The 19,795-nt window shown below is 30.2% G+C and overlaps 1 protein-coding gene and 1 non-coding gene across 2 annotated transcripts; both read left to right on the top strand.

The window, feature by feature from the left end:
* Positions 1–16,375: 16,375 nt before the first annotated feature.
* Trnay-gua lies at positions 16,376–16,474 on the top strand. Its single transcript has 2 exons — positions 16,376–16,413; positions 16,439–16,474. It is a non-coding gene; the product is annotated as a tRNA-Tyr (tRNA).
* A 1,348-nt stretch (positions 16,475–17,822) lies between these two features.
* On the top strand, positions 17,823–19,123 carry LOC122850448. Its single transcript, XM_044149598.1, has 2 exons — positions 17,823–18,312; positions 18,415–19,123. Exon 2 carries the CDS (start codon positions 18,424–18,426, stop codon positions 18,763–18,765), a length of 342 nt encoding a protein of 113 aa, XP_044005533.1. The 5' UTR covers positions 17,823–18,312; positions 18,415–18,423; the 3' UTR covers positions 18,766–19,123.
* Positions 19,124–19,795: the final 672 nt, after the last annotated feature.

The following is a 19,795-nucleotide window of genomic DNA, read 5'->3' as shown; positions in this document are numbered from 1 at the left end:
ATTTTTCAAGTTTTGTACGGTGTAATTTTGTTTTTTCAAGAAGAGATCCCTTGCCACATTTAATCAAAAGTTCTCCTAAATGATCAATACTATTTATGGTACCATGAACAGCAGCATACAATACGAGTTTGATATCATTTATTTTATTTTCATTTGTTCCTCTTACAACACCTGTAACAATGACAGTTATTAGTTTATTTTTTTAAATATATATAAAAAAAAAAAATACTAATATAAAACCTTTACCACATGAAGCCAGAGTTCTTTGAGCTTTGGAAATGATAGCAGAACCTCTTTGAATATGATCTTCTGTACCACCATGTTTACTTAGAGTAGATTTATGAGGTCGTAAAGTTTTATTGCACCATTTGCAATATGCATGTCCAGGTTGTTTAAATTTTTCAGGAGCCTCAGAAAGCCATGCTAGATAGTAACAAAAACTATTGTTTATATATTTGTTTACTGAGTGATTAATAATGAATAAATTTAATAATCACTAATTACCTTTAAACTCATTTTCATTTTCCCACTCTCGTCGATACCTTCTACTGTTATCATTTTTAACTGTTTTCATTTTTTAATATTTCAAAATACTTGCTAAAATATTAATTGTTGTCAATAATTATTTACTATCAGCTGTTTAATAAGAAATGGCGCTTGACAACTTTTCATGTATAAAAAAAATCATATGATCATATACCGACTATAGGTCAAGACAGGAGCCATCATGGAGCCAAAAAAAGCCAGGAGCCAACATGGAGCCAAAATCAACGGCCGGGAGCCATTTTGGCTCCCTACGGAGCCATCTGGCAACTCTGATAGTACGATGTTAGTGATAGGTAGCATGGTAGAAGTACTACAGGTATGGCAGTAGCAGGCAGTAGTCCATGCTTTTTTCGTCGCGTTCTGCGCAGCCTTATTTTTTTCAACCAATCAACAACGCGCCATCGAGCTGTTTTGCTTTTCTTTCTAACACGCAATCTCTATTATAAGATCGTCTAACATACTGTTTTGACAACAACTCTTTTCATATTGTTAAATACTAATAAATATATGTGGAGCATCTTTATAAAATCAAAAAAATAAAAAAAATCAAGACAGTTTAACAAATAAATTATAATATTTTCATTGTTGTTTTTTTGATGCCACAAACAATGAGGTTGTGTTGTATTTATTATACTTGTTTCATTTATTTAATATAAATAATTAATTTTATTATTGATGTATGTAAATCATTATAAAATATACCAAATTAGTTGAATAAATATGATAACTTTTAAAATTTAAAAAACTTTTATATTATTCTATAACAAATTTGTATCGCGCGTATAAAGTCTTCCATTTTGTGGCGAGAAGATGATGATTTTGATTGATGATTGATGATGATGATGATCCAGGCTGCGTGCACTGCCATACCTGGTGTATTTCCTACCATGATAGGTAGAATTAGGTAGAATTTCTATATAGAGGATCGTGTCTTGCCGTTGTCAGAAGAAACAAAAAATTTCAATTCAAATTATTATATATTCACCATTTTACAATGCATATGATTTTTAATATTGTTCCAGGACGATTGTCTCTAAAACGCAAATGACACTAATTAGCGTCTTAACTTAAAATTCAGACCAGACAATCATATTTATGTAATATCGAAGATCATAAATGCCAGTAGTCAATTTTTTTTCCTGAAAAATATAATTTCTTTTTTTACCGTTTAAAAAAGAATATTTTTTTTTCTTGTGACGCGCTTCTAAGTGCGCCCCCCTTTCCACTGCGCCCTGGGCAGTTGCCCCTCTTGCCCACCCCTTGTTACGGCACTGTCAAGATGGCAGCTGACATAGGCAATCGTTTGAATTCTATCTATAATCTAAAATATGATAGGATGCACACGTAAAAGAACAAACGGTTCTTTTTTAAATCAAGTTGCACTGATAATTTTGATTAAAAACTTCTTCAAAAAAAAATTTATTTGCTTTTTTCAAAAACGTTATGTTTTACGTCATTATCAATTTTATCTTAGAATCAACCTAAATTTCTCGAAATTCAAGATTGCAGATGATCGTGGGCTATGTCTGATTCAAAGTGGCAATCTATCCTATGACCAGGATGCAATAATGTAGATCAACAAGATAGATATTTTTCAAAAGTTGCACTAGCAATCAAATAAATCAATGTATTTCTTTAAAAAATAAAATGACATTCTAGTAAATTTTTTTTTATTTCTATGAGTTGGATGAGGTTTAAATTGAATCCCACTCCGACTTTTTTAGCCGAAAGGCTGCCGACGGAGGTTATTTTTCGAATTGAATGACAATTGAGGAATGGATTTCGGATTGAAACGTAGAGGAAAAAATAGTTAGCTTTGAAACCTAGTCAAGACCTGAATCTTTAAAAATAAGGACTTCTTCGGAAGAAGTGGATCCGATTCGGATCAAAAACCTTGAATATTGTAACGTTTCTCATGAACTCCCGTTTTCGATAAAGAAGTGCGCGTTTTTTTTTTAATTGTTCGCACGTTATTCAGAGTATCATAAGCTTTTTTTACAGTCTTTGCTTCTTCTGTGTAACTTTGGTCATTTTTTTAATTTAAATATTATCAGTATCTGATCGAGAAAAATACAGAACTACTTTTAATGACACTGCAGTATTGCCTAGTTGGCCACCGTTACTGCATTATCCTACTTGATTGAAGTTGCTCAAGTTTCAATCATACATTATTGAATATTTAATAAAGTAGTTCTATTTTAAAGATGCACACTTTTTTCAACTAAATGCCGAATTTCTTCCGCCTTACTAGCACCTTCTTTATGGAAGAAGGCCATCTTCGATTAAGTAGGCTACTTGGATGAAGAAGGCTCGCGCTTGTCAAAATCCGAGATTTCTCTCAGTGTATAGTATACTAAAATTCTCGTGGTATGAAAAATTTTATAACAGAGCTTCACTCTTTATTAAAAAAAACGATATATTTATATGTGTAGAATCTTATTTAAAACATTCAGCTAAAAATTCTCAGATAAAAAAAGAATAGATGTTGCCAAATAACATAATTATAAGAATTTTACAGGTCTTTTTCATTTTTTTAGATTAAATAATTTCGTGTAGATTGCCTCGTAACTTTTGCAAACAAAAATTCTTTCTTTTGCAGCTTGTAAAATTGGTATCGCACGTTAAGGCATAGGTTTTGTAATTAGGAAGTCGTAGGATCGAACCCGGGCAGGAAAATAATTTATGTAAAATAGGGCATCTCAAAATATATCAAATACAATTGTATTTCTCACGTCTTGAGACCGCAAATACTGTTATATTTTTCAAGTTTTGTTTTCGAATACAATTGTATTTCCCAAGGATCATATGGAATACAATCATTCCTCTGACGAACATTTTTCAAAGATTGCATTCGAAATGTATTTTTAATGGTGCTGAGAAAGATAATATGGAATATCGAATACAATTGATTCTCGCTAAAATACTTCAATTTTTTCATGTCGGGTATATATAACTTAAGGAATTAGCGAGCTTAATTTTTTATTTATTATTATCAAAATCCATTAAATAAAAGTAATTAATTTTTTCTTTCTACACTATACGCTTAAGTTAAAACCAAATACACAATTTTTATTTGTTGTTTTGAATAAAATTGACGTTTACGAGTGCTATTGATATTCTTGAATTATTGATACCACGTAAAGTTATTCTGAACTTAACGAAAATATACAATTACTATTTTCGGGGGAAATCATATTAATTAAAGAAAAACTCTTCGTATAACAAATATAAGCTAAATTTCGTAAGCCTTATTTTCATATTGCCTTTCCATTCCATCCTTGTGGATTACTAATCACTTCTGGTACTGTTTCGTCCCCCTCGCTGTCATTCACTGTGTACTTTTATCTTCAAAGTACAAGAATAACATTTGGTATAGTAACAAAAGTAATATTTTAGAAATATTAATTCAATAATTTCTTCTATTGTGCTTTTCTCGCTCCCCTTTTGTATCAAATAAAAGATTCAAAAGTTCTCAATCTCTAATGAAAACAGTATATCTGGAATAACCAAAAACGGCCATTACTACAATACTCGCTCAAAAGGCAATTTCTATTTCAAGAAATTGGGCCCAAATTTTTCCAGAGTCAAAAAGACACCAACTGCTCCATCAAATTCAAAACCTGTTACAATTGTACAACCTGCCCCAAGTATTGAGTCAGACACTTCAGATAGTGAAAAAGGAGCTCAAACCTCTGTTATTAACAAAAATCACTGTACTTGAAACTCCTAAAAAAGATTCTCATATATACTTTTCCAAGACATTACGCCCCCATTAATTACTTTCGACGAACTGTGGTAACGGTGACGTCGCTATTGAATTTAACTTGATTAATCTAGAAATCCTGGCAGTCGATTTGAGCACTCAACTTGAGTTGGCAGGAATCGAAAAAGCCAAAAATCATAATTTCTTGTTGGATGGGCCGAAGCACAACGTTTAGCTTTAATTAAAGCAGAGAAAGAACGAAAAACTAAGAAATCCGCTAAACTCCAGCCAGCAGTTACAGCTTACTGACGCGAAGTCTTGGAGCATTTGCAAAAAAACAACGCTGAAGTTGCTTAACCAACGGCAACCACTCTAAATTTTTGGGGTTATCTCCCCACTTGGACAACCAATATAACTTTAAGTAATAATAGTTCTACTCCTATGAAAACATGTGTAACCCGTGGTTTTTATACTGTTTGAATTTATATTAATATATAACCTTTTACTACCAAATTACTTTTAAATAAATAAATCTAGATCTAAAAAAAAAAATAGTTGAATAATGATAATTGACAAGAACAAGTCTAAAGTTCAAAACCAATATACTTTTATATTATTCCCTATATCAAATGTTCGCATTCATACTTCAATACTAATACACACATACATATACCAGTAGATCTTGATGATGATGATGATGATGATGATGATGATGATGATGATGATGATGATGATGATGGAGCTTGTAACTAATTTTTCCGCCGATAAAGTAGAAGCCTCAGTTACTATGGGATCAACGAAGATTTCTCACCATCCTCCTATCTTACCGCCAGGAGGGAGCCAGCTGGTGTATAATGGCAACCAACGGACGGGGCGCGGTCCACCATATTGGTTCCAAAATGTCACTCGGGCACCATTACTACAATGCATATGATTTTTAGTATTGGCCAGGAGCGTAATAACCTCACCCCGCAGCGACACTAACTTAGCGTCTTAGTCGATAAAACCCCTCAGACCAGACCTTCAATTATTTTCGGGAGCGCGAGATCTGCCAAATCGCCCGAGTGGAAATTTCAGTCCAATTCAGATCCTGGTTGGATCCGGTTTACCTGATTACATATCCGAATCGGATCAGGCTGTCCGAATCCGATTCGGACTGAAAATGTAACGCTGGCTAGGGTCCGGATCGGATCCAGTGAACCGGATCACGTTACAATAAGGACACCGTGGCTAAATCGGATACCAAATTATGTATCCGAAATTACATCCAAAACGGATCCGATTTTACATCCGAAGCGGATCCGTTTTTACATCCAAATCGGATCCGAATTTATATTTAAACTGGATCCGAATTTTGTTTAAAAAAAATTTTGATTTAAAAAAAAAAAAATTTATTTGCTTTTTTCAATTATTTTTTTTAACAATCATTATTTCATTATTATTTTTATCTTAGAAAATTCAACCTAAACTAAATCGAAATTCCGGATTTTGCAGGGATCGATCTCTGGGCTATTCTGTTCAAAGTCGGCAACTCTATCCTATTGACCACGGCGGCGTACATGGAATCGATGAAATCAGAGGTCTTTTACAAGTGTAGAAAGTTATTTCAAAATTACAAAAACTTGATATGATAAATACTATATATATGCAACAATGTATTTATTATCATCAAAAAATAAAATGACATTCTGAAGTTAATTTTTTTTTTTTTATTTAAATACTTCTAAGTTGGATCCGTTTTGAATCAGGGAAACCCGATCCGGCTTACCTTAGCCAAGCCTGACCGAATCCGGAGGTTAACTTCGAAAAAAAAACAAACTTCAATTAAAGTCCGGCATTCCGGATCCGATTCGGATGAGGATAGAGTAAGGAAAACCGGATCCAGTTAGCTTTAGCCAAACCTGACCGAACCCAGAGATAACTTTGAAAAAAAAATAAGGTCCGATTGAACTCCGGCAATCCGGATCCGATTCGGATCAAGAAAGAGTAAGGAAAGCCGGATCCGGTTAGCCTTAGGCATAACGGATCCGAAAAGGGTCAGGAAACCCGGATCCGGATTACCTTAGCCATACTGGATCCAATTCGGATCAGGATCCGGCCAAGCCGGATGCAATTTCCACTCGGGTCTCGTTACAAGCTTCAGGTGACGCCGTAGATGATTTGGCTAATGTGATGGCCAAATGATGGCGATGCCAATATTGCCGTCCTAGCTTCCACAGATTAATTGATGATGTTATTTATTTATTTATTGCCGTTGATCCAGCGGCAATGAATACCAATTTTATGATGTTGTATTTACCAAGTAAATTTAATGAACAATTTGTTGTTGTTCAATAATTAATACGTGATGTTGGTTCACGAATCATTTTACCATGTGCACCAAGTTATATTGGAGAATTTTCAATTAATTATTGTTTTTATATTTAAACACATTATTTACTTGTATTATTTGAAATATGTATTGTTATTAATTGAATAACAATTTTTTGCACTTTATGAATTTTATGTTTGAATTGTTATTGAAAATTCAATATGAATTTTATTTTCTGTTTGCTTTTTAAAATGTTTGCAAGTGGTGTGTGCCAAAGCCAGTGACCAAAGAGAGAGAGGCTTGGCTTCTCTCCGTTAATTTCCAATTTTCTCCGGTGGCGCTCGTGTGAGTTCGGGCGTCATCGGATATATGCGCAGTGCCGAGTGCAGTCACACAACTTACATTACATCTTGTTACACGTGGGTCAATATTTAAACAGAGAGTCAATCACCTGAAATATCTTTTATTTCTACGCCCATAACTATTAGTTTGAGAAACGATAAACTCTGTCGTAAAGAATAAAAAAATTATGGAACTTTCAAGCCCTTCTTAAGTTCTAATGATACTCATACTAGTACTAATCAGTCTGTTAGTCAGTATAAGTCATTTGAAAAGCCAATCTGATAATAAAGAACAATTAGAAGCAGAAGCACAGAAAATAGCCGACGCACAAAAATTGTTAAAAAATTGTGATATAACTAATAAAGACAAAATCACTGACACATTGGCCAAATATGATAAACATGAGACACCCAGCTGGGCAAAAATGCAAGAATTAATGCATCGGAACATCTTTCTAAACGAAGTCTGTAAAAACATACAAGTATATAATCGCAAACTACAGGAATTAACTAGATTCAGCATAGAATGCGAGAAGCCTGTGATTACGTAAGAATATTTGGTCGAATTGATCGCGCGAACAAAACTTAATCGTGAGGTGCAAAATGACATGTTGATAAAAAAGTTTGATAAACTTGATGATATAATCGTAACACTAAGATCGTTAGTAAATGAAAAAGTAAAGGAGTGCTTGTTAGTGAGCTATTCACAAAGTATCGAAAAGATAAGGATAGCGTTAGAAGTTTTATGAGGAAAGTCAGAGACAAAACCAACCAAATAGAAGAGTTACATGTACCTCAGAAAGAGGAAAACCTTCGTATGATTAAAACCGAATTACTGGCCTTAGCCAAAGAAGCACTAAAATCTAACATTGAGGAAGAAATCGGCAATTATCTAGACTGGAATAGAAGTTGAGAGGAACTTTCAAAGAAAGCAATCCTAAGGGAGGAGAAGTTGTCGAGGAGAAGAAATCTGAGAAATGAGCAGAGTGGGAATGAAACCACTACAAAAATATATGCTTGTCGGAAAGACGAAAAAGAGGTCGTAGAATGTAACACGCTACAACGCTTTAGTAACAATAATCCAATCGGTGCGCTAGTAGTCGAAGCTCAGACTCGATTAAAGTGCGAAAGCTGTGAAAAGTTTAAATGTTACACATTTAATTAAATCAAATATTCATGATAGACGTCAATGTGGGTTCAAAAAAAACCATGGTACATTAACAGCTGTGACATTTTTTTTGGATTCAGTGAGAAAATGTATTGAAGATGATAAAATTACTATTGCAGTTTTTTTCGATTTTAGCAAAGCATTTGACATGGTGGATCACGAGATTTTATGTGATGGATTAATTCATTATGGATATAGTATTGAAGTTGTTGACTGGTTTAGATCATATTTGTCAAATAAACAGCAATTTGTGTCATTACATGGAATCAATTCATAATTAAAAAATAAGTGGATGAATGTAAAAAAACTTAAATTAAACCCAGATAAAACAAGTGGACTATTTCTTGGAACAAAAAATAATTTAAAGAAATTAAAAGTTAAACTAAATGATAATGCAATCAGTAAAGTAAATATAAATGGAACAGAAATTATTTTTGAAAAGAAAGTTGAATATCTTGGAATTTTAATAGACGAATCTTTACACTGGCATCATCAAGTATCATTGGTTTGTTCTCAAGTATATAGCACACTAAGAAGAATTTCTATCAATAAAGACTTGTTAACACCTGTATTAGAAAAAAATATGGTAACTGCCTTTATTTTGCCATTATTTGATTATTCATCAACTGCATTAACAGATGTAACTCAGCAACAACATCAAAGACTACAAAGAGCCTTTGATGCAGCAGTTAGATTTGTAACTGGAACAAATTATTATGAACACATTACATTATCAACATTGAGTCTTGGTTGGCTTTCTTTGAAAAATAGAAGATCATATTTAGTAAATAGTATAATATTCTAGACTTTATTAACAACAGATAATATTCTTCTCAATGAGCTATTTATAAAAAAAAGAAAAAAAAAAGGAAATGAAATAAATTTGAGAAGTGATGAGTTTGATAAAAATTTAATTGTTCCATTAGCCAAATCAAGAACATTTATAAATTCCTCTCAAGTTGTAGGATCAATTCCTTGGAATAATCTTCCATTGTTTAGAAAATCATCCTTGCCATTGGAATCTTTTCAAAAAAATTTATATGATCATTTATTGAAAATTGAAAATGATAATTATTAATGAACTTTATAAGTAATCAATTAATATCAAAACTCCAAAGCAATTTTCATCATTTTTTTTACAATATTATTTTATGTATATCTACTATGGAATTTCAGGCAAATTGGCCTTAGCCAGCATATGCTAAATAAATAAATAAATAAATATTCGGAAATTTAGTAAAATGTATTCATTGAGATAAAATTTAATATAAACCCGTGTAAAAATATTTTACGTCATAATGACTACATAATGACTTCATATGGAATTAAGTCATTTTTTGAAACAAATATGAAGTCATTTTATGAAGTCACAATCAATTCATATGACTTCATAATGACTTTTAAATAATTATTTGAAAAATGTAAACTGAAAAATTTAAAAGTAAATTAAGCAAACATCTGGTTCATTTTTCTTATGAATATTTTATTTTTTGTCATCATACTTAAAAATAAATCAAACATTTTTTTAATTATAACACGTTTTAAATATTGCAAATGAATATGATTTTTTATTTTTTTTTTTCAAATTTTAACATTAACAGTAAACACTGGAGAACATTTTAAAAATATTTTTCATTACATGCGTTTTTTTTTTTTCGTTGGTTTTATTTTTTTTTCTTGTTTGTTCTTAATGACGAGCACATTGTCATAATTTTTTGGTGAAAAGCTTGATCAGAAATCTTGGATCTTTCCTGTACATAAGCTATTACACGAATAATATTTATTGAAATGTTAATCACAAAGACTGAAAAATAATATAAAATAAATTATATTTTACTTTTTACTGCATTGAAAACATTTTTTGGAATTGCTTCTCTTCCTTTTCCACCAAAAAACGTCATATTCAAAAGCTTCTCAGTCCCAATAATTTTTTTCATCAACTGTTTTGCCATGTAGTCAGGTTTGTTTTTATAACGACTAGTGATAACTTTCAACCACCAACTATCAATCATAACTCCTGATCCAGGTACTAACTCGACCTGCATATTGATAAATATGAATCATTAAATATTATCAAAAGACTCATCTCATCAATAATGAAATCATACAATTACACGTAATATAATTATTCTATGTTTACCTCTGATTGAGGTAATCAAGATCCAGATGATAGAGATTCGTCTCTAGGCAAAAACTGCGATGAAACATTGTCTGTCATCGTAGACAATAATGCACTTTCCAGACAATTAGGTTGAGCAACACTTGTCACCGATTGTTCATCGTGAACAAACTATTTTTTAAATGAAGATGAACATCCTGATGGTCCAGCAACTGGCTCTTTTGCGTTACTATTGTCTAATGATGTTTTAGACAGTATTTTAACAGTTGCATCTAAAAAATTAATATTCCTTGTTGTACCTGTAAATATATATGCAATTATTGTCAATGTTTTTATGCAAATTACACTATCAATGACAGAGATGTTAAAATTTTAAAATCTGAGTATTACCATGGCCTAACTCTTGTACTGATTTTTTCATCGACTCTAAATAATGAATTATTTCTTGAAGTTCTAAATTAGAGAAGTATTGTTTGTTAAAATTGACACTGAAAAAAGTCGATTAAAGTCGATAAAAAATATTATACTAAGTAAAATAAAAAAATTATTACGTTCATCTGTGGGTTCAGTCATGCCAATAGCCTCTCGAACAATTTGAGGCACGTTCAGCTATTCTGATGATTCATTAGTTTGATTGCTTTCACTATTACTCACTATTACTCACGTTGATCGAAGATGTCTTTTTTATTAACAAAATTTTTATCAACATTATGTTGTATTTTTTTTTTATTTAAAACACTTGGATCACTTTTCTTTTTTTTATTTTTTTTTGGTTGTGACAGTTTGCCATCTGTATCAACGTCAATTGACTGCAGCCAGTCTTTGTCTTCTATATCATGATAGAAAAAAGAATTCTCCGTTAAAATTAAACTGTACAAATCATACTATTGAATTTGCAAATTTTATAATCATTTTTTAAAATTTAACTTACCACTCTCCATGAGAATTCGTATATGAAAATATTAATCTCCCCATTTGGCCTTGAACTGACGACTTGAAGATTTTTTAATTAAGCCTTTTGGAATGACATCACTCTCTTTTGAATTAAGCCACAAGATGAGAGCTCACATTATAAATAGAATTATAAATTTTATTTGATCTTAATAATTTTTTATCACGAGTTGACACACGAATTGCTAAGTGTTGTTTAATAACGAAAATATAACAGCTTGGTAACTAGGTGTTTGTTTTTTCGTTGCTACCTTCGCAACCAGTTATTATTTTTTTTTTTTTGAATTTATAAATAAACAATTGAATTTCAAGACAAATAAAATCTTGATATATATTTTTTTTTATTTTTACTAAATTGAAGTTAACTCTGTTACGCTTTTTTTCATAAATATACTTTAATATTTTCATATTCAAGTGAAGTTAACCCCATTGATCTATTTATTTATATTTATTGTTGGTTTTGTTTAATTATTAATTGAACTCTTTATGAATAATATTTTGTCTACTTGTTATTATACAATAGCGTCTATCTTAGTCAGTTAACTAATAAATTGGTTTTAAAATATAAATTTCAACTGATTTATTAGATTTATTTGAAATCGATTGAATCATTATAAATTATAAAATTTTAGTGTTAATAAAATGACTTCGTTTTGTAATGAAATTTCTTAGTTTGAAAACTTCGTACATATTATTATCAAGTGATTAAATGATAGACATCAATCTATTTTTGAAAACTAATAAGTTGAATTATTTATGAATTATTAAAAACTTTACATTCGTTAAAAAAAAAATTAGTAGAACAAGTCAGTCACTTAATTATTCTTTCTCCTATTTATTACATTAAAATAAAAATAATGGAAATTAAAATAATTTCATTAATAATAGAAATAATAAAGTTCATTTTGTATCAATTTTTTTTAAAGAAACAAATTATTCAATGTATATCAAGTTTTTTATGTATTTTAAATTTATTGTTAATTTTCCTTAATTGTCAATAAAACTCTTTGCAAATTTCATGTATAGCCTACGGAGACTGACACCGACACCCGTGTAAAAATAATCGACTTTATTATGACTCCATAATGACTTCATATGATATGAAGTCATAATTTGAAACAAATATAATGAATTCATAATGAAGTCAAAAAAAAATTTTATATGAAAATTTAAGTGTATAATTGTACAGTTTAATATGAAGTCATATGAAGTCATATGAAGCCACGTGAAGTCATATATGTACGCAATCAGCTAACATATTTATAATTAAAAATTTAAAAATAAATATAAATCTCACCATACGATAAAAAAATTTTAACTTTATATTATTTATTTGATCATGAATCCAACAATATAAAAGGAAGTGTAAATATAATTATTGATCAATCAATAATTATATGCACATTCAATTAAATAATTATTATTTTCCTTCAGTCATTTTTTTATATTTTAGGAACAATTGTTATAATTATAAATTGGTAATTATAAATGGTAATTTAAAAGATAACAATGAATACATCAACGAATGAGATTAACATACAATCAATAATATGAATAATTATAACATTAATAATATTATAATAACAATAATAACAGCTGTTTCACAATTTTTTTTTCTTATGTGTTTTTGTTGAAGTTCACTTTCTTAAATTAAACCATTGAAGATACATTAAATACGGCAGTTTGGTAAAAACGAAAATATATTTTATGTTACATAGAAATCGGAGTATAATAAGTATTATAAATTTTCGAGAAAGCAAATCATATTCATTATGTCTGAGTTAGATTTTTCTGAGTATGATTTGTCTGGTTGATATTGACCACCTAACGCTTTAATTAAATTCTCTATAAAACATTGAACAATCAAAGGTTTGTTGGACTTTATAATTTCTTTATCTAGACGGCCTTCACAGTCAGTGTTGCTGTCAATGTTGACATCTGAATCACCATTAGGTTTATATTTTACTGATACATCGGATGAATTATCAGAGTTGCTGAGCACACGTTTGCGATTTTTTTTTTTTTTTGACCTAAGTTCTGTAAATAGAAAAAAGGTTGATGATCCAGTTTAGAAATTTAATAAAAATAAACTGTAAATATACTTTTTTTTGAATATTCATCATCTGTTGCTGAAAGCTCAGAATTTGAGTCACTTGTATAATAATCCAAATTCACCAAGTTTTTTGCTGTTGATAACTTTCCAGAAGAAATTGCATTTTTTTTCTCATCATTCTTCATAAATTGTATCAAAACTCCACTGTCGTCCATGTTTAATGTTTGCAGCCATGATTTTTCTAATTTTTTTTTCACATTCATCAAAAAAAAAATATATGAATAAGAAATTATATCAAAAACTGTATGGATTACAATTATACTATATGGTATAATAGAAAATCAAGGTTGATATTATTAGATTTATATAATGAACATGTGTTTTTATATTAAGAAATATTAAAAAAAATTTTTACCTCCTTTTGCCAAGAATTTTACTTCGTACATTTTTCCATTCTTTATATTGTGAAAAGAATTTCCATCCAACGATTTTTTAAGATCATTTATAGGTACGATTTCATTCTGCTTTATTTCTATATAATAAATTAAGGCCCACATTGTGAATAAATTCAGAAAAGTAATAACGTATCGGAAAAAAAGCAATTGTATTGCCTGACGACCATGAACTGTTTACTGCAAGAAGTTAGCAATAAAATGAAAAACAAAACAAAATAACAAGTCGTTGTTATCATGCGTTGCTAGTCAATGTTTGCGCGTCAAAAATTCGCGATACATAACATGTAATTCAATTAACACAAGTATAAGTATTGATTTTCACATCTCTTTTTTTATTAAACCATAAAATTCAAATTCTTAACATAACATATCCATTCATTCAATGAAATTCCAGTTATTTTTTCTTTTATTAAAACTTAAAATTTAAATTCTTTATCATTTTACGGTAGCATTATCTCATCTTACGTAAAAATTCAATGCTTTTTATTTTACGATGAACAAAAAAAATTAATATTCAAACAACAGCTTTACTGAGCAAAATAATTTTTTTTTTTAAAAAAAAAAAAAAAAACAAGTAAAAAATATCTTATTGAACCATTTAATTTATTTACAGTAAAAATTATTCGTCATTTCTCAATCACTTATATTAGTATAATCCTATTTGTATAGGCGTGTATAACTATGTACATAAAAATTATTCGAATTCCAATGTGTTGACTCTGTCTACTGCATAAATGATGGCAGGGTTTTCTGGATTTTTTATTTTAAAACAAACGTCTTTTAATTTTGTGAGATCGATAACAAGCAAAGGTTCATGTTGATATACGGTACATATTTTTATATTATTTATTTGACCATTGGTAATTTGTGTTTCTATAGAAGGGGTAATAATCGTATAAGGAGCAATAAGAGCGTAACATTTTGAGTGATGTGTGCACTGATTTTTACATATGCATTGATTTATTTTCAAGAAAGTATCAATTTCGCCTATAAAACATTCATTTTGGAATTCGTACTTAACCAGAGTCGAAATTTTTTTTCTCTTTCTTGTGTACGCTATTGAATTATATATGATGCCATTTTGATAAAGTCTTTTAAATGTAACAGGTGAACCGGATATTATGATGCCAGCTATTTGTAAAGCATCTTTTATAACTTGCCGCAATGGCAATGATTTTTCTATTTTACCGAGTATATATGAGTCAGTCCCTTCAATTAATTTAAGTTTTTTTCGACGTCTGCTGCTTTTTTCAACTTCTTCACAAAACTCAGTGACAGCATCACCAGGTAACAATCTTGATTTTAGAATGAATAAATTAGAAAAAGTTGAAATTAATGAACCCATTTGTAGCTCACTGTACCTTGTTCCATGAATCAGTCGCTTGAAAATACCATTCAAATGTTCGAACTGAAATAATGACGTTATTCTAAGAGGTCCAAATTTTCGGACGTTATTAGGAAGATGGATTAGCGAATGTAAGTTACAGGTCATATTGTATTTACCGTACCATTTATGAAATTCAAGAACGTATTTATTGAGAGCTTTTGAGGCAGTAGTGATCATAGTCTCAGAAATACTTGTAGAGCTAAGTAATGAAACTCCTAAGACTAGAAGCTTATGATGTTCAAACTGTTCTGACCGCATATAAAAAGAAAAAATAGGAACAGAATAATATAAAAGAAAATTTTTGAATTCATAAGCTTTCCAGTACTTGCGATCAACCAATGAACGAGGTAACCGTGATACAAAATGTGGTGGACAGATGAGTAAAAGCTGATTGTTAATTGACTCGAAAACATGTCTAAGATTCCCCAGTACATCTTCAGTTCCAAACCATATGCTCATTAATTTTTTCACTACCCCTAAATAAATACAATGCATGTCATCAACAGCTGTATTATTTATATAATCATAACAAATTTGTGATAACATACTTGGGCCTTTGACACCTTTGACCTCAGTACCCTGTGCAAGTGCTTGGCTAGCATGAATTTTAGTTTTCTCAGTCGTACGTAAATTTACTGACCTTCTTGGGTAAGGGAGTAGTATATATAGGAGAGTTCTGGCTCACCCCCCCCCGCTGTGCCCCCCTTCCCCCCGCGAAACCCGCGACCCCCCGCTGTGATTCGTGGGTGATTTCCCGGAATTCGCGAGGCTTCCCCTCCAGGGGGTCCGCGAATTAATTAATTAGGTCAAATCACCGCAGGGGGTCCTTGAATTAATTAATTAGGTCAATTAATTAATTAATTAGGTCAGATCGCCACAGGGGGTCCTCTAATTGATTAATTAGGTCAAATCGCCATGGGGGGTCCGATTTTTGTAAGACGCCATATTGGTTTTTCTATAAGACGCCATAATGGTTTTTTCTAAAAGACGCCATTTTAAATTTTTGAAATTTTGAAATTCCCGGGTCCCATTTTTCATACGACGCCATATTGTTTTTTTCCGTCTGTCGCCATATTGGATTTTTTTTTCAACGCCATATTGGTTTTTTCGCAAGACGCCATATTGAATTTTTTTAAATGTCATCTTTGGTTTTTAAAAGACGTCATCTTGTGTTATTATTATTATTAATGGAAAAAAAATATTTTCCCTAACCGGGATTTGAACTCAGACCTTTGGCATGAGAGTTTGGCACGCTATCCTCTGAAACAAACAAGAGATTATGCTATTCCCTGTCGGTAAAAGAATATTCCTTCAAATATTATTTAATGAAAAACTAAATTGCCTTCGATAGCTCAGTTGGTAGAAGCGATGGACTGTAATTGGTTTGATTAAAATATGAGAGACATCCAGAGGTCGCTGGTTCGAATCCGGCTCGAAGGAATATTTTTTTTTTTTTATTCATATAAAAACAATGTTGATGGAATTGAAAAAAAAAAAAAAAAATTTGTCTTGATGATGGTTTGAACTGAGGACCAATCATTTTATAGGTTGGAACCTTAGCTCTTGCATCATCAAGACAAATTACAGAAAGTATTGTAAATAATTCCATTATTTCATCATCTATTTGATGTTTATAAAATAAGTTGTGGAGGGGGTAAATAGGAAGTGGAAGGGATGGAAAAAGAGGGGAGTGGATATCCAGAGGTATAAAAGGAATATCATCAGTTCAGAACTGGTCACTATTCAGTTGAGTTGAGTTGAGTTGAATAGATATATATTGAAACAAAATGTCAGCATTCATTGATTTCCAAGGATTTCAAGAACCTCAAGGTTTATTTGTTGTAAAAGAGTTGGTTATCCAACCTATAAATTCAAGATCTTCACCAACTATAAAAATATTCAAACCACCTTGTGAAAAATCACATCTAACAGAAGAATATGAAAAAACAGTGAATAATTGTGAAAACAATTATCATGGGATATCTTGGGAAGCTGGTTGTGATCAATATAATAACGTATCAACAATAATCATTGAAGAATTAGTTGGAAAGTTTAATTATTCATTTGTCAAAGGTGAAGATAGAAAAAAATGGTTAACATTTATTTTACGTTTTAATCCAATGACAATTTTCAATTTGGAAGACCTAGGATGTCCAGATATAAAAATATTAGAGATGGAACATCCAGCAATAAGACATGTGAATTCACATCCTTTATGCAGTTCTTACAAATGTGCATATGCAGAGATACAAATACTGGTATATTAAAAAATTTTCAACAAGAGCCAACATGAAAAAATCCATTTTACATTTTTGTGCAGTTGAAAATATAACTGACTTGACACAAAAAGATATTGCTGCACTTCCAGTGATGGCTATTATAAAATTTGCATCACATCAAATTGATGAAATTTGGGAAAAATTATCAGTAGAACAACGTTCAAATCCAACAATTTCAAAATTAAAACGATGTAAAAAACATCCAATACAAAATGATTGTGAAGATGAAGTTGGAATATCTTATTATGTACTAGAAAAAGATTGTTTAAAATGTAAAGAAGGAACTGATAATGGAGAATTAAATTTTATTAATGAATAAATGATGCAAAACCAAATTTTTAAAAGTTGTTAATTTTTTTAGAATTATCCTTCCTTCCTTTAAATATAAGATATAAAAAAAATAAAGATTTAGTTTGTATAATAAAATAATAGAAACAAGTTTCAACAAGTTTTAACATGTTTGAACAGGAAAAAAAAAAAAAAACTGACTAGATTTCATTGTTATAAAAATTGATGAATCATCTGACAACAATGGATTAAATTTTAGAAAATATACTGAAACATGTTCAAACAGGAATTATTAGCTTTTCTCAAAAGAATATTTTTCACATCTATTGTTATAAATTCCAGAAAAAGATTAAAGGTTTAAAAGATTAAGAGATTAGAATAATAGAAAGTAAAAACTATTTTCTAAGAAGAAAAAAATTTTAGTCGGGATAAGCATCACCTGGTTTTCCTTCCCCCACAAAATATCAACCAATCACAACGTTCCCCCACTCTTAAAAAACTTATAGTAGGGATAAGCATAACCTGTTTTTCCCTTCTCCCACAAAATATTAACCAATCACAACGTTCCCCCACTCTTAGTGAAAAGAGGAAAGGGAACTTTTTCGTTGGTGGGGGACCTGAGATTTAGTATATATTCTCGTGCACAGAGACTAAGCATCACTCATCGTTCAGTCCATCAGCTGTAGTGCGCCCAGTCTTAGAAACCAACAAGTAAGTTTTACCATATATTTATAAATTTTTATTAACTTATCAATACTTTCAATGTTTTTCAATAATGTATTTTGTTAACTAAAATAACTTTTCCATTTACAGATATTAAAAATGGGTTTTGCAAAAGCAAAAAAACTTCAAAAAGCTAACGAACGCAAATCATTGAAAGATTTAAAAAGAAAAGTAGTTTATAAAATTACTAAAGTAGCGAGATTTCCAACATCAAAGTATGGTCCAGCGCTAACAGTTGAAATCAACAATGAAAATTATGCATATCTACCAAAAAGATTTGCTACACATTTCAATCAAGATGATCAAGAATTTAAGGAGCTAGAAAATGCTGTCAAGAAAGGAACACTAACCATGGTTCTTGATGGTGAAAATAACCAAGATGTAATATTAGATGATAGTACATATGATCTACGTGATTTCGATGATGATGAGGAAATGTGAATAAATAAATAAATAAATACACTAAATCAAATTATTTTCGTTTGTTTTTATTTAATTAAAACCATAGGTTACAATTAATTTACGTTAACTTATGTACTATTCCACTTATTGGTCTATATTCAATTATTTTATCATGTAAAATTAAGCAATATGCTGTCGTTCCTTGAGGAAAATTTTCTTTTGATTCAAATTCCAAGCGTACATCTACAGCACCAGTCTTCAAAAACTCATTTTGTTTACTACAATCAATAACAATTAATGGAGATTTTTTAATAAAATTATCTTTTGTTACTAAATCTATTTTTGAGCCATAGTAAGACTCTGCAAAATTAGCATACATATCATATAATAAAGCAAATTGATTTTTTTCAATATCTAGATTCAAATTCCCATATGGAAAAATATGAGAATTAAGATAAAGTTTAACATTTGTTATTTTACAATGATCAAAATGTGTTACATCTTTTTGCCAATCATTTTTTCTATTTGATTGAAAACCAAGAATAACATAACGTGGCTTTTCCAGTTGAGTTGCAGTTTTCACTGTCCATATATGATGAGTTGTTTGTGGCAGCAATGGATACTCATATAAGTCCCACGATCTAAATCTAATAGAAATGACAGGATCTTTTTGTATATATTTCATTATATCAATTTATTTTTTGTTGATAACATTATATACGGTACAAGCCATTCAATTTTTGTAATGTTTTAAACTCAAATTAGCAATACGTAACCTCTCTCATTATCTCGTACGATCGCATTCAAATTTGAACGTGATCGTATCATAATGAGTTCATGTTTCGCATTGACAATTATTTTTTGATAATCTTCAGCAAAGCCAAAAATTATATTTAATGGAACGCATATATCAAAATATCCATCATCATTTATCAATTTCATACCATTTTGATTTATCCACCCTGCATTTTCATAATTCATTCTTGAACTTAATGACAAATAATTTTTCATTGTAGATGTTATACCAACATTCTTTGATTTATCAATTAAAACTCCATTTAATTCATAA

The sequence above is a fragment of the Aphidius gifuensis genome, linkage group LG1 (genome assembly GCF_014905175.1).
Source record: "Aphidius gifuensis isolate YNYX2018 linkage group LG1, ASM1490517v1, whole genome shotgun sequence".
In the NCBI taxonomy this organism is placed as follows: Eukaryota; Metazoa; Arthropoda; class Insecta; order Hymenoptera; family Braconidae; genus Aphidius; species Aphidius gifuensis.
The sequence above is the reverse complement of the archived record's forward strand: the minus strand, read 5'-3'. Positions and strand labels throughout refer to the sequence as shown.

Bases quoted from the DNA above. Each gene is read 5' to 3' on its own strand.
- LOC122850448 (XM_044149598.1), top strand. From the start codon at position 18,424: ATGGGTTTTGCAAAAGCAAAAAAACTTCAAAAAGCTAACGAACGCAAA.